The 15,167-nt window shown below is 43.0% G+C and overlaps 1 protein-coding gene across 1 annotated transcript in view; it reads left to right on the forward strand.

Annotated features, from left to right (window-relative positions):
• The first annotated feature begins 12,656 nt into the window (after nt 1-12,656).
• LOC130876788 (hepatitis A virus cellular receptor 1 homolog) overlaps nt 12,657-15,167 on the forward strand; it is a 16,568-nt gene continuing 14,057 nt past the window's right edge. Inside the window, exons 1-2 of the mRNA XM_057773402.1 lie at nt 12,657-12,705; nt 14,602-14,934. Coding sequence (XP_057629385.1) covers nt 12,657-12,705; nt 14,602-14,934 — 382 coding nt within the window. The remainder of the gene's footprint in view (nt 12,706-14,601; nt 14,935-15,167) is intronic.

Raw genomic sequence — 15,167 nt, forward strand, 5'->3', positions numbered from 1 at the left:
TAGACTAACCATGGTGACAGGGAGGCCCTCAAACAAACAAACAAACAAACAAATAAATAAAACAAGCAAAAAGTCAAAAACAAGCAAACAAATAAAATGAGAAAAGAATGAGCAGGTTCAAATAACAAAATGTAAAAATTACAATTATCACTTTGGAGTCGCTTATAAGAATAAGATATAAACCCATAGTGAAATAGTTCAAAGGAGACATAACAGCAATGATCATATTTAAAAAATGCCTCTGCCTATGGAGTGCTGGGGGGATTAAATCGCAAATGGCTGATTGCTTCTTCGTTTGTTTGTTTGAGGATTTTTTCTATTTTGTTTTTCGAGATAGTGTTTCTCCCTGTAACAGCCCTGGCTGTCCTGGAACTTGCTTTGTAGACCAGGCTGGCCTCAAACTCATAGAGATATCCACCTGCTTCTGCCTCCCAAGTGCTGGGGTGCTGGGATTAAAGGCGTGCACCACTACCACCCGGCCTGATTTATTTTTATACAAGGTTTTGTTATTCATTCTATGCTGGCCTGCAGTTTGCTCTGTAGTCCTGGCTGCCTTTAAATTTGTATTCTTCCTTCCTCTGCCTCCAAATGTCATGGATTTCAGGCATGTACCACCACATCTGGTTCCATTCATTTTAAATCTAGCTCATTCAAAATACCACTCCACCCCGTTCCCCACCTTTGCCACTAAAGCACCCATCCTCCCTACATGTGAGCTGTGATACAGCTTTGTGATTCTAGACCAACCCTGCCCAGGACAAATGCAGTGGAGACAATAAAAGTGATTTTAAATTTTGTAGCATCCAACGTATTTTGGTTTTGTTCCTGTTTTGCTTGAGATGGTTTCACTGTATAGCCCGGGAGGTCTCAAAATCAGTTTGTAGACAAGGCTGGCCTTGAACTCACAGAGTTCAAGTTGTACCTCTGACTCACAAAAGCTCCAACTGTTTTTTACACTCTGGTGTCTGTTTCCTTCCTTTGAATCAGCTCTGACGTAACCGAAAGCGTCCAGTATAGCTCAGTTAGTGTAGCCCAGCTGTGTTATGAGCTCATCCATACAGCTCTTGAGTAAAGGGCCAAGTATCATGAGACTGTTCCCTACTCGTTTGCTCCAGTGATGGGTTTCTGCATCAGTTTAGTTTTAGTTTTGTTTTGGTGGTGGTGGTGGTGGTGATGGGAGGATTTAGTTGAGTCTCATTATTGTGGTCACATGCAGGGCTGGAATTTCTTTTTTCCTTTTCCCTCCCTCCCTCCCTCCCTCCCTCCCTCCCTCCCTCTCTCCTTCCCTCCTTCCCTTTCTTCCTTTCTTCTTTCTTTATTTTTAGATAGCATCTTACTATATCAATCTCTCTAGCCAGGTCATGCTAACTTATTCCAAATATAGACCAGACTGGCTTCAAACTCACAAGAATCTGCCTCCTCTTGCCTTCTCAGTGCTCTCCAGTTTTCTCACGCCAAAGTGACCACTAGATCTTAGCCAAACTCTCCTGACCTGCTGTTGGCTGAGCTATGGTGGAAGATAGGCTCAGTGCTGAGGGTGAGGGGATTCGAGGCCTGCCTGCTCCAGGCCTCAGGGAAGTTTTCTGTTTTCGCTGTTCTTCCAACAATGACATCTACCATCCTTTTCAGGTAAAAAGTTTCCAATACACATGCAGAAGACTCACCATCCTGGAAGTTCAGGTAAAGACTCTGAAATCTGACATTTCACACCCTTCTAGCTGCTTCTTTCCAGTCAAGCTGTCACAAGGACACTTCACAGGGCAGCCTGCTGGAAGCTAATTGTTTTACAGTAGCCTAAAAAGATACAGATCTCCTTGGGTTATTTATTTCCTCGTTGTTCAACTTTTTATCCTAAAATAATTTAGGACTGCAGCAAAAATAGATAGTGTACCTATAATCATCCAATTTTCTCTAATGTCAGCAGCATACATACCATAGAACCTTGATTAAAAACAAAAAAACTGCCATGATACTATTAAGTGAGCCCTGTTCCTTAATGGGTGTCCTGGAATTGGTTCAAGTGTGAATGCTTTAACTGGGTGTGATTACACATGACTACAATCTTAGCTCACGAGTGAAATTCCAGCACTAGGCAGGCAGAAAGTATGTTGTTTGTGTGAGGACAAACTGATCTACATAGCAATAATCTGTCTCAGAAAACCAAGGGCTGTAATGCTGCTTAGGGGCAGAGTAATTGTCTAGCATATCTGCAGGACCTTCATTTTGATCTCCAGCACATAAAAATAAAATCAGATTGAAAAATGTATTATATTATACAGTACAGGCTCTTTACAGATGGCTCAGCAGTTAAGATTTCTTAATGCATTTCCAGAGGACCTGGGTTTGGTATCCAGCACCCCTTTTAGGTACCAAACAACTGCCTGTAAATCTATTTTTGAGGGATTCTATGTCTTTTCCTGGCCTCTGTGGGTATGGATCTCAGGATTGTGTAGCAGGTGAACACACACACACATACAGAGAGATGAGAGAGAAAGAGAAGAGACTCAACTATATATACATCAACAAAAAATACATAACTAGATAAGTAAGATTAAAAAAACTGCTAATCTATATTGAACTTTTAAAAATAAGATAAAATGCAGCAGAAAGATGAGCATTGTGATGCAGCCTTGAAATCTAGTAATCTATACATAAAGGCAGAAAAGTCAGGAGCCTAAGGTCAGCTTTAACTACACTGGGAATTCTAGGCTAGCCCAGGCTACATGAGACTTTGTTCAAAACAAATAAATAACAATATACTGGCTAGTTTTGTGGGTCAACTTGACACAAGCTAGAGTCATCAGAAGGAGGGAGCCTCAGTTGAGCAAATGACTCCCTGAGATCCAGCTGCAAGACATGTTCTCAACTAGTGATCAATGGGGGAGGACCCAGCCCTCTGTGGGTGATGCCATCCCTTGGCTGGTGGTACTGGATTCTATAAGAAAGCAGGTTGAGCAAGTCATGAGGGGCAAGCCAGTAAGCAGCTCCCATTCATGGCCTCTGCATCAACTCCTGCCTCCAGGTTCCTGCCCTTTCTGAGTTCCTTGTCCTGGTTTCAGTGGTGAACAGCAATGTTACAAATGGAGGCCAAGTAAACCTGTCCTCCCCAACATGGTGTTTTGACAGAGTAATAGAACCCTAACTAAGACAAACAGCAACAAACTCCAGCCAACCAACAGAAATGCCCCAGAGTTGAAGTGTATGCTGGTATTCCCCATTCTGTCTTTCCATTGAGAATTCCCACTGCCTGGGGCTCATCCATGTTATCCATGTGATTGTTCTCTACTTCTAGGCTGGCACTGTCCAGTGCTAATACAATGAGAGCTACAGAAGTCATTTTTAATTTCTCTGCTACCTATATTCAAAAGAAAGAGAAGATAGAGCTTGTGAGATGATGACTCAGCAGTTCAAAGCATTACTGTACAATCCTGAAACCCGGAGCCACCCAGCATAGCGTCCACCAAATAAGCCAAGTATCTTCTCTCTCTCTCTCTCTCTCTCTCTCTCTCTCTCTCTCTCTCTCTCTCTCTCTCTCTCTCTCCTTCTCCCTCCTCTCCCCCTCTCCCTCCCTCCCTCCCTCCCTCCCTCCCTCCCTCCCTCCCTCCCTCCCTCTCTCTCTCTCTCTCTCTCTCTCTCTTCTCTCCCTCTCTCTCTCTCTCTCACACACACACACACATACACCTCTAACCCCAACTTAGAGAGCATCAGAGACAGAAGACTAATGACATGAGAACCTGATATTCCCAATAAAGCTGAGAAAACATGAGTGGCTTGGAAATTTTACCATTTTTTTTTTAATATGGTTCTCACTATGTAGCCCTGGCTGGCCATGAATTTTTAAAGGTCTACCTCTCTGACTCACACATGCTTCACCTGTGTGTTTACACTCAGATGTTTGTTTCCTTCCTTTGCATCCACTCTGATATAGCCAAACAGCTACACAGCTCGGCCAGTGCAGATCAGCTATTGTGCACTGAACTTGTTCATGTGGCTCTTCATAAAAGGGGCCAAGTACAATGAGACTGTCTCCTATGTGTTTGTTTGTTCCGGTGATTTCTGCATCAGATTCAGAGGAGATCAGACCCTGTCTCATGGGAATAGGCAGAGTAACAGAGGAGGACACCAGACTCCCTCTTCTGGACTACGTGTGCATGTGCAGGTTCCCGTACACAAAGGCATGTAAAACAACACACACACACACACAAACAAATTTTTAAAATAGAAAAAGAGTACATTGATTTTTAAGAATTCATTTTCCTTAGCTCAGTGCACTCTAAGTCCTGTCATTTCAACACAGAATAGATAGAAAAATCAAGAAAGACAGTCCATACTCTTTCATTGTAAGTCTTAGGAATTCAGTGTGCATTTTACATTTGTTACACAGCACAGCCCTGACTGCCAATATCTCAGATGCTCAGCAACCATGGGGGCAGAGGCTAATTCCTGTAACTGCTCAGTGTAACTTCCTTTTTTTATGTCTTGGATAACACACTTTATTTGAGTGGGTTTGTACTGTTAGGTGGAAGAAATGTATCCTGGTAATCTATTTTTCTATAGACAGATATTTCTTTTTCACTTTTCTTTATATTTCAAACATGGCTGCAAGAAATATCCTTTATAAAAACAATAGTAAAACAAACAAACAAAATCACCCTATGTGGACATTACATGCTGTGAAGGTCTAGAGTTTAAGTGTAAAGCTGACGTGTCAAAGCATGTGATCTTACTTGGAGTAACAAGACCAAAGCACAGTAACATATTTCAGATGACGTCAGCCAGTGACAGCTGTGCTGCTTAGTTTTAGTCAACAGCACAAACTGGAGTCGCCTGGGAAGAGGGAACCTGGACTGAGGATCTGTGTGTGTGTCTGTGAGCATTTCCAAGATTAATGATGGATGGGGGAAGGTCCAGGCCACGGTGGGCAGTGCCACCTGGGCAGTGGTCTCCTGTGTGTGGACAAGCAGGCTGAGCAGACAAAAAGCAGCTTCCCTCCATGTCTTAACCTGTGCCCCAGCTGAGCTCTTGTCCTGATTTCCCTCAACGACAGATAGTGACCAGGAAAACAAATAAACACATTTCACCCAAATTTCTATTGGCCATGGTGTTTATCACAGCAATAGAAGGCAATCTAGGATAATAGCTAAACATACATTCTCTATTTCAAGGCAATTATTAAAAGCAAACAAAGAAGGAATCATTCTTTTTTTCTTTTTCTAGACAGTGTCTCATGCAGCTGAGGCTGACCTCAAACACTCAACGAAGGCAATGTTGACCCTTGAACTTGTGATACCTCACATTTCTGCGTGCTGGCCTTTCCTGTGTACATTACCATGCTGGGTGTTGAACCCAGGCCTCAGTCCAGGCTAGGCAAACACTCTACTCTAGTTAAATCCAAGGCCCCAAGAATACTATACTTTTTAAATTTGACTGAAGAATCCAGTTCAACAAGTGTGAGGGGACACACCCACAATCAAGCAGTCAGGAGGATGGTGCCTGACAGGCAGAGATTAAAACAGAACCAGATTAAGCAAACCACAGGAGCTCAAGCAATTCCCATGAGACTTCTGGGAATCCCATGGGTTTTTATGCTCATTCACCTCTCACCTTCCTCCCTCTCCCTTCTGGGAATCGGTGTCCTAACTAGGGTCTCTGCTCCACTCTTGCTCTCCTAATAGTCCACGGTCCTCACCGGGTAGCCCAAGAATTCCAGCTCTAAGATTCTCAGTGGGACCCACCTGCTCTGTTGTGGAGGAGCCTTTCAGCCATTGCGTGGGGGACTGCCTCTCTCCCACCTTAGCCCACCTCTCCTGCCTGATTCTCTGTTTCAGCCACACTGGCTTCCTGTCTGCTGCTAGGAGAGCCTGAGTTCTCCTGGTCCTGGCTCCTATGCCATGGCTGTTCCCTTTCTTAGAACTCTTCTCTCCGATGTTTGCAGGGCTGCCTTGTAGCTTTCAGATTCCCAATTACATGTGTTGTCCAGAAAACATTCTTCTCATCCCTAGTCAGTTTTTCTTGGGCAGTTTATTCCAGTCCAGCTCTTACCAGAGAGTAAATGCTAATCATACCTGCTATACCCCAGGAGCTTACTTAATGTTTGACTCATAGTTGGTGCAAAATGAGTTCTATGCTGTGATTGGAAGGGTGAGCCCATGCCTGCTGGATTGCAATCCCATGAAGAGGGGCTAGAGAGAAACCTCAGTGGTTAGTTGTGCAGGCTGCTCTTCCAGAGGACCTGGGTTTGAGTCCCAGTGCCCACATGGCGGCTGAAAACTGCCTGTGACATCAGTCCCCAAGGATCTGACTGTTTCTTTCCTGGCCTCCTCAGGCACCAGGCATGCATGTGGCACAGAGACACACATAGGTAGGCAAAATATCCATACACATGAAAAGAAATAAAATATTTTTAAAAGTTTTTAAGAGAAAGAAGATTCATGAGTTTTTCTTCAAGGAAGTCAGAATGCAGCAGGATAGGTCAATATCCAGGCAATGGAGCAGCAAGACCCAGCGAGCCGGGAGCAGAGCTGCTGCCATTGCATTCTGAAGGGCACTGGGAAGGAGCGCTTCACCATGTCTTTGTCTCCTGCTCTGGAAATGCAAATTTTTAGCATTACATTTGCTTAAAGTAGTTCTATGAAATTCAAATGACTTCTACTGAATACAGATGGTCCAATGGAGTGGGTTTTCCATAAGTGGGAATTGGTGATTTCATGAGCTGGCACGGGTGTCAGAATCTAATGTCCATACCATGACCCATGGTCACACAGTGTGGTACTTGGTAGAGGGAAAGGTGTTCTTAGTGAGCATATGTGTGTGTGTAGCCAACCATCTTTCCACACGCTTGGTGCATCCTTCTGGGACAGTCTGTCTTATTCAGAGAAGGAAGGAAAGAAATAAAGGAAGAAAGAAAGAAGGCCGCAATTAGGCTGAGAAAATAGAATCATGTTAATGAAATTACTTCCATTTGTAGCAATACATAATTGGAGACTTGTTGCCTTGCTTTGTTTCCCTTTTTAAAAAATCTTATTTTCTGTTAACTCTTCCGAGGAGGGAAGGGTGTATTTTGGCCCACCCTTTGAGGTTACTGTCCATCGTGGTGGGGACTGTGGCAGCAGCAACGTGAGGCACAATGGTGGTGTCATTGCGTGCACAGTCAGGAAGCAGGGTGATAAATCTGTCGCTCAGCTGTGTCCGCCCTTATTCAGTTCAAGGCTCAGGCTGCGGCTCCTGCTGCCCCTTCATCTAATTTTTATGTCACATGTTTAGCGTGGGGCTGGAGAGCTGTGTCAGCAGTTCAGAGAGCCTGCGGCTTCTCCACTGGACCTGGAGGAATTTCCCAGCACCCCTATGGAGGGTATAATGACCTATAACTCCAGCTCCAGGGGATCCATTGCCCTCTTCTACTCTCCAAGGGAATGCATGTGGCTTACACTCACATGTCTACACACACACACACACACACACACAATATCAAACAAATTTAAAAGCAAACAAAAGAATCCTTGAACATATATTAAAGAGTCTTTTACAATACTCCAATGATAAAAAGATAAAATGCATACAGCTGCAAGCTGCAGTCCTCCTACCGCAGCTGCTTCTCTACCCGAGAGACACGATGAGGAGTCGGCTGACTTTTTCATGACATTTCCACCTCTAGACAAATGCATGTAAATAAGTTGTCATTGTCTCGAGTTTTTGCTAAAATGGGTTCCTATGGAATAGGTTGTCTTGTACATTTTAAAAAATTGTACTTCTTGGAAATATTTTCAGGCTACAGAGTTCTAATAAAATGTTGCCATCCTCTATAAAATGCACTGTTAATCACCGGAGTCCATATTGTTTATGGTCACAGCCCCAGAGTAGGACATTGACAAGACTTAGCACATATTTTATATAGCTCCCCTGGCATGGGCAGTACACTTGGTGCTCAGGGACATCTTGATTTGAGTGTAGAGTTCATTGTAAGACGGCCATCCTGGCTGTGGATGGAGGACAGTTTTAGTGTACTTGCCAAGCATACATGGAGTCCTGGGTTGTAACCTCAGCACAGCAGAAACCCACGCACAGTGGCACACACCTGTGATGCCAGCACAAGGGGAGGCAAGAGGATGGCAAGTTTATAGTCATGTTTAGTACATAGGAGTTTCAGGCTAGCGTGCATTACATAGTGAGATCCTGTCTCAGAACAAGAAAGGAAAACGAACAGCAACACTGTACATCCAAACTGAATTGATTATCCTAACTCTATTTGGTAAAACCTAATGTTATGATATCTCCCCGACTCTCTGTCCTCCCAAAAATGGGAGTAGAGGCAGCATCTTAGAGACACTCGGATGCTGATGGTGCAGGAGAAGCTTTAACCCCAAGCAGACCTGTAACATTATCCTCAGCATCTTTAAGAAGTCTGTGCATGGTTTATTTAATTCTCTCTTTGGTTTGGGGAGACAAGGAAGCCTTGCAAAGTGACAACACCATCTGGAAACATTTTGCTTTGAACAGTGTAGCAACTTATGGTTGCCAGAATAGAAATCGATCACAACTACCGAACTTTGGAAGCCTGTTTAGACCAGTTAGTAGACCTGAAAGTGGAGTCATGGCGAAACTCAACTTTGGAAGTTACATCCTCTCTCCCTACAGTTCTGCAAGCAGAGACTCTCGTCTGCCTTCATTTGCTGAGACTCTTCCACTGAAAACATGGGCTGTAAATGAACATGCTTTAGGATGATGGTAGCTGAATGGCAGACCAGTGAGTACAAGGAGTCAGCTTTCACTTCTGCCTCTGCACCGGGACCCTCATGGGGCTCTATCTATATTCTGTGTCTCTTCTGCCTTTCACTTTATTCGTCTGCAAGTTGAGAAATTTGTTCCAGGTATTTAAAATTCTATTATTAAAGAACCATATTAATGGTCATCATGATCTCCAGGCCTGGAGTCTGCACTCAGGTGAAGAGCTTTGCTGAGTGAGGCTCTAGAAATAACCCAGAAGAAATTTGGTTCTTGTTTTTTGTTTTACTGTGTCTTGGAGAAAAGGTCTTACTACATAGACCAGGCTGGCCTGGAACTCACAAGATTAACCTGCCTCTGCTTCCTAGGTGCTATTTTAATTACTTTCTTAAGATTTCCGGAAAAGAATGAATAGATGCTATCTGGCAAAAAGTTGTTGAACTAGAGTGACTCAATTTTTAGACAAAACACTTGGAGGTGTTGCCAGGAGATAACGATGGAGTTACAAAAGAGATTCGTCTTTATCCATGGGCAGATCTGGAAGACTCCATCAGCAGCAGAGGACCAGCAGGAGAGGCGCTTACAAGAAGCCGTGACTCTCCTACCTAACTGGTAAGTACAGTCTTCTGCAGACTCATGCTGGAAGAAGCAATCAGGATTTGGAGTTTCTTTACCATATAGAATTACATATGAGGTGATGTGGGATTGTGTGTAAGACATAAGGACAATGGGGAGTGAGTCTCTAGATATTAGGGTAACTTACCATCTAATAAAGTATTAAGACTCTTGGAAGGTGGAACGGAATAATGGACTTTCATAGATGAATTATTAAAATGATCTTAAGCAAAGTTAACATGAGAAATAAGAAGAAATCTATAGGAAATTGTCTGGTCCTTTTAGATTAAGCCCTATGTATTTATCCCCGTGTCTAAGTAAAGTGTAATATTATATATAACATGGAAATGGGCCCAGTGAGGTGAGTGTAATTGAGCGGAGGGCATGGATATATTTGCAGTCTTGTTCCTTGACTTTTGTGGTCTGCAAAGTAAAAATACTTGTAAGAAACAATTTGTTTGAAGGAAAGGGAGAACCTCCCAAGAGCTGCAGGTCCTGGGCTAGCTGTGAGAGCTTGGCCAGAAATAGGAAATTTTGCTTTAATTGGACTGTTGGAAAGCAGAAGGGGGTTTCCATTGTGGATTGGTGATCAACTTTCAGCATTTGTTTTCAATGACTGGGAAGTCATTGAATCCTATAAATATTGAGGGAGCTGTTTAGAGAAAACCTTCTAAGGTTTTTGTAAATGTATGCATTTATGTTGAGGAGAATTGGTGCAGTCCTCCCCCAAACTGTTTTATCCTCTCAGCTGTCTGTCTGTCTGGCCTATACTTCCCCTCACTTCTAGGTACTGTGGGGTGGTTATGCCTTCACTCTCCAAGGCCTATCTTGCAAGTCTCTCCCTCATTTAACCTGTGAACTATTATTCTGAGTTTTGCTTTCAAATGAGATGAAAAAAATAAAATGAAGTCCATTCAGCTGGACGCTGGAGAGATGGCTCAGCAGTTAAGAGCATGCACTGCTCCTGTAGAGGATGTGTGTTCAGTTCCCATCATCCACATCAGGAGGTCAGAGCTGCCTATAATGCCACTTCTAGAGGACCTGATGTCTCTGGGCTCAGCAAGCACCTGCACTCAAGTGCACAGAGACACACAGAGACATAGTATTTTAAGATATCATAAAGAAGTTTTTAAAAAAATTTACTCAATCTAGCTGGGTGTGTTGACAGATACCTTCATTCCCAATACTTGGGAGACTGAGACCAAAAAAAAAAAAAAAATATCTCTGAGTTTAGAGTGAGTTCCGACAACACAGCTAAGGGTACATAGAGAGACCCTGTCTCAAAAAATAATTTTTGAGTCACTTGTAGTAGCCACATCTCAAGAGCTAAGTAAGACTACAACACCGTCCAGAGCTGAGACACAATGACACGCTCATCTGGTAAGGATCTACTGATGACTGGGCAGAGTGGCACACACCTGTAATCTCAGCATTCTGGGTGTAGAGGCAGGAATATTGTCATCAGTTTTAACTAGAACTCTTAGGGCTCTTCATCTTCAACTTTCCAACCCTCCATAGTCTCCCTGCAGGATCTGCATAGGTGTGGGTTCTACAGGGAACTACAACTCAAACGTCAGTACTTGAGATGGACTCAGGCGTCCTTCTCGAGCATGGAAAGACAGAAAAGAAAAGGATTTCCAGCCACCAGCAAGGTGCTTACTCCATTATAGAGCTCACCTTGCTACTCAGTTGAATTCCAGAATGTGGAGAAGGTTTCCTTTGGGAACCTGGAAAGCTACTAGCCATCCGTGTCTGTTCCCTTCATTTTATGAGCAATAGGCCATAGGACACCCTGTGAGATGGCTCAGTGACAGTTTGTGTCAAGAAGGGTAGCAGACTGTGTGAGGCAGTGAATGCCCAAGTACACAACCCTTCCTCAGTAGAAATCTAAAGCGACGGAATGGTTGGTACCTTGTTCTACCAACTATTTTAGTTTGTCAGAATGTAGAATAGTTGTGTCTCACATTGGTTTTATATGTTCTAAAGAAATAAGATATTGAAAATGTCCCTTAAAGTCATTCTCAGTGTTTGGCCACCAGTTTGCAGCATTAGTTTTCTGATCCTTTCTAAGTACAGGGCTGTTAATGTAACAGTGCAGGGCCCCAGGCCTCCATGATGCTGAGCTCATGGAGGCTCCATGACAGCTATTACCATCTTTATTTTCCTTTTATCTTTTTTTTTTGGTTTTTCGAGACAGTGTTTCTTTATAGCTGTTGAGCCTGTCCTGGAACTTGCTCTGTAAACTATGATGGCTTACAACTCACAGAGATCTCCCTGTCTTTGCCTCCCACGTGCTAGGATTAAAGGTGTGTGTCACTACTGCTCAATGCTATGACCGTCTTTGAGACTGATAACAGGGCAAAGTCGTCTCTGAGAGAAAGTCCTGGAATCTTCTGACTAGAAGTGGCGTTAATGAAGTACTCATCAGGCTTACTCATGTTTTTATGGTTTACCAATTAAGAAGCAAACATTGAAATTCAGATGTTGGAATCTCAAGACACATAACATCCACCATAAATGGGCTTAAAAGTAGCTGCCTTGGGGGGTTCCACAAAGATTCGGTGCCTCTGAGTAAATAGCCCATTGTCTCCTTCACAGCAGATTCTCCAAAAGTTGAGCAAACATTAGTGGGAAAAAAAAAAAAAAAAAAAAAAAAGAAAAGAAAAGAAATCTATGCCCTAGCAATGCTGAAGCATACATGGCAGCCCGTATATGGCAGTTCTGTTGAACTTGTTCTTATTGAATTTCATGATCTAAGTTGATGAGAACGGCTGACCAGGTCTCTTCCTCACTGACCAGGTTACCTAGGAATAAATCTAGGCATGGAGGGGCTCTATGAATGCAAGGATTTGATCTGTACCCGGTGTTTTTCTGGGTGTCTCTAGATATTCTTCAGGAAGACATGGTCTCAGACACCGTGTGTGGAAGCATGAGAGATGCTTCGTATTCTCTCTTAGCCCATCTCACTAGTGTTTTATTGATTGAGATTCAGGGACTAACTACTGGCTCTGAGCAGCAACAGCTCTGTGTTCACCAGAGGGCAAGTCCGTCTTTGCCATTAGAGGGCTGGCCTCTGCTTAGAGTTCTACCAAGAGAACACACTCTTGTCTCTGCCTCCAGTTTTCTCTGTTTGCTGCCTTATTTATGTCATGACCATAAGGGAGATTGCTGGCTGTATGTGAGGAAGGACCAGGAAAGAAGAGGGTGTTGGGGAGGACAGGGGTCCCTGGCAGAGAGGCCTGTGTGAATCACAGTCAGAATGCAGACCTGCCTGGGTACAGCGTACTGAGCATCTTCTCCTTGTCCTCCAGGTCAGCACCATGATGCAGCCTCAAGTCTTCATTTCTGGCCTCATACTTCTTTTCCCAGGTAAGTGAGTGGATGAGCTGGGGGATGCTGAGGAGACTAGAGATGGCAGAAGTGATGACAATCCTTGGGCTTTTTTGATTATGGGTTATGCAGTAAGCAGAGAACCAGGATAAATTGTAGCTCCAAAGAAATTTATTAACTTGTACAAATTCCAAAACTTACGGCTAAATAAACATGATCCAAAAGAATATGTAAGGCTAAGAGTGAGAGCACATGCATTCATGTTATGGACATGTAAGGTTGAGTGCATGTACATGCTTGTGATGGAAAAGTAAGGGTGAGTGCACATGCATGCATATGATGGACAAGTAAGGATGATTACATGTACATGCATGTTTCGGACAAGTAAGAGGGAGTTCACCTGCATGCTTGTTATAGTCAAAGGGTAATAAAAAATTTAAAATTGAGCTTTCCATTCAGGAAGATCACTCAAAGTCAACCTTCATTTCATTTCTTTGTGCATTTTTGCTTTTTAAAACCATTTTCAATTATATAACTTAAAACCATTCTAATTCAGAATGTTCTATGAAAAGGGGCAAAGAATGGATAACAAAATTGTCTTTGAGGCATGCTCTAAGTTAGTCCAGGCTGGCCTCAGACTCCGTAGGTTGCTGAGGATCACCTCAAACTTTTGATCCTGTGAGAAATAAAATATATTTCTATGACTTAATTAAAACACCATGGATTTTATTTGTGATCCTAAAAGGTATTTGGCAAAACGAGAGAATGAATGCCCTAGTAAGAAACATACTTATTAGCCGGGCGATGGTGGCGCACGCCTTTAATCCCAGCACTTGGGAGGCAGAGGCAGGCGGATCTCTGTGAGTTCGAGACCAGCCTGGTCTACAGAGCTAGTTCCAGGACAGGCTCCAAAGCCACAGAGAAACCCTGTCTCGAAAAACCAAAAAAAAAAAAAAAAAAAAAAAAAAAGAGAGAGATCTCGGGAGCTGGAGAGATGGCTCAGAGGTTAAGAGCACTGACTGCTCTTCCAGAGGTCCTGAGTTCAATTCCCAGTAATCACATGGTTGCTCACGACCATCTGTAATGAGATCTGGTGCCCTCTTCTGGCCTGCAGCAGACATGCTGCATAATTATTAAATAAATAAATCTTTAAATAAAATTAATAAATAAATCTTTAAATAAAAAAAAGAAGAGATCTCTGCTTAGTGTGTGTGTGTGTTTCAAGGACTAGTCATGCTAACAGGAAAATGTTTACAGTCTTCAAATTCATGCTGTAAAACTGTACATGTAATCAGGGAATTGGGAAGGTAGAGGCAGTGGAACTTTGGGAGCTTGAAGTCAACCCAGTTTATGTAGCAAGTTCTAGGTTAGTCAAGGCTACAAAGTGAATAGCTTGGCTTGGAAAACCAATTGATAACAACAACAAAAATTAAGTTGTCATTCCCCCCCACACACAGCACACATTTTCACACACACAGCGTATACATTCACACACATACACATGCACACACACATACACATATAGGCACACACACACACTTAGACATAAAGATTTACTCACACACAGACACACATTCACACACAGACACACACACATTCACACACAGCACACACAAAGACACACACATTCACACACAGAGCACACACAGAGACACACACATTCACACACAGAGCACACACAAAGACACACACATTCACACACAGAGACACACATACTCACACACAGAGCATACATATTCACACACACACACACACTGGTAAAGAAGGGCTTGAGCTGGAGCTCAGTGGGTGAACATTTACCTCAGTTTCATACCCATAATGAAACCTCACTTGAGTCCCTACCCTCATATTTTTTTTCTGAAATAAAAACAAAAACAAAAATCCAGGAAAACGCTGGGTATTAATTTTCCACTTCTTCCCCCTTTCCCATCACAGGTGCTGTGGATCCTTATGTAATCGTGAAGGGGGTGGTGGGTCACCCTGTCACACTGCCGTGTACTTACTCAACGTACATTGGAATCAGTTACATGAGTTGGGACCTCGGGGAATGTCAGTATTTTAATAATTATAGAACACTTGTCCGGGCCAATGCATATCAAGTCACCTATCAGAGGAGCAGCCGATACCAGCTAAAGGGGCGTATTTCTGAAGGAGATGTGTCCTTGACAATAGAGAACGCTGTTCAGAGTGACAGTGGTCTGTATTGTTGTTTAACAAAAATCCCTGGATCTTTCCATTCTGTAACCTATTCATTGGACGTTAAACCAGGTAAGCATTCTATGTTTCCTTTGTTTATTTCCTGCAAGTGATCTGAGTCCTCTGTTTGCTAACATGTTCTTTTTCCCTCTAAGAATGAAAGCAGAGGTTGTTATAAATATATTTGTCCATAGGTGGAGACTTCTACTCCCTGTCTGCCTTGCCTTGGGCCTTTGAAATAGGTCTCATATCATATCACACAATTTGTTACTTGAACAATGGAAATGTCCTGATAGCAGAGTGTT

Source organism: Chionomys nivalis, chromosome 7 (assembly GCF_950005125.1).
Source record: "Chionomys nivalis chromosome 7, mChiNiv1.1, whole genome shotgun sequence".
Classification (NCBI taxonomy): Eukaryota; Metazoa; Chordata; class Mammalia; order Rodentia; family Cricetidae; genus Chionomys; species Chionomys nivalis.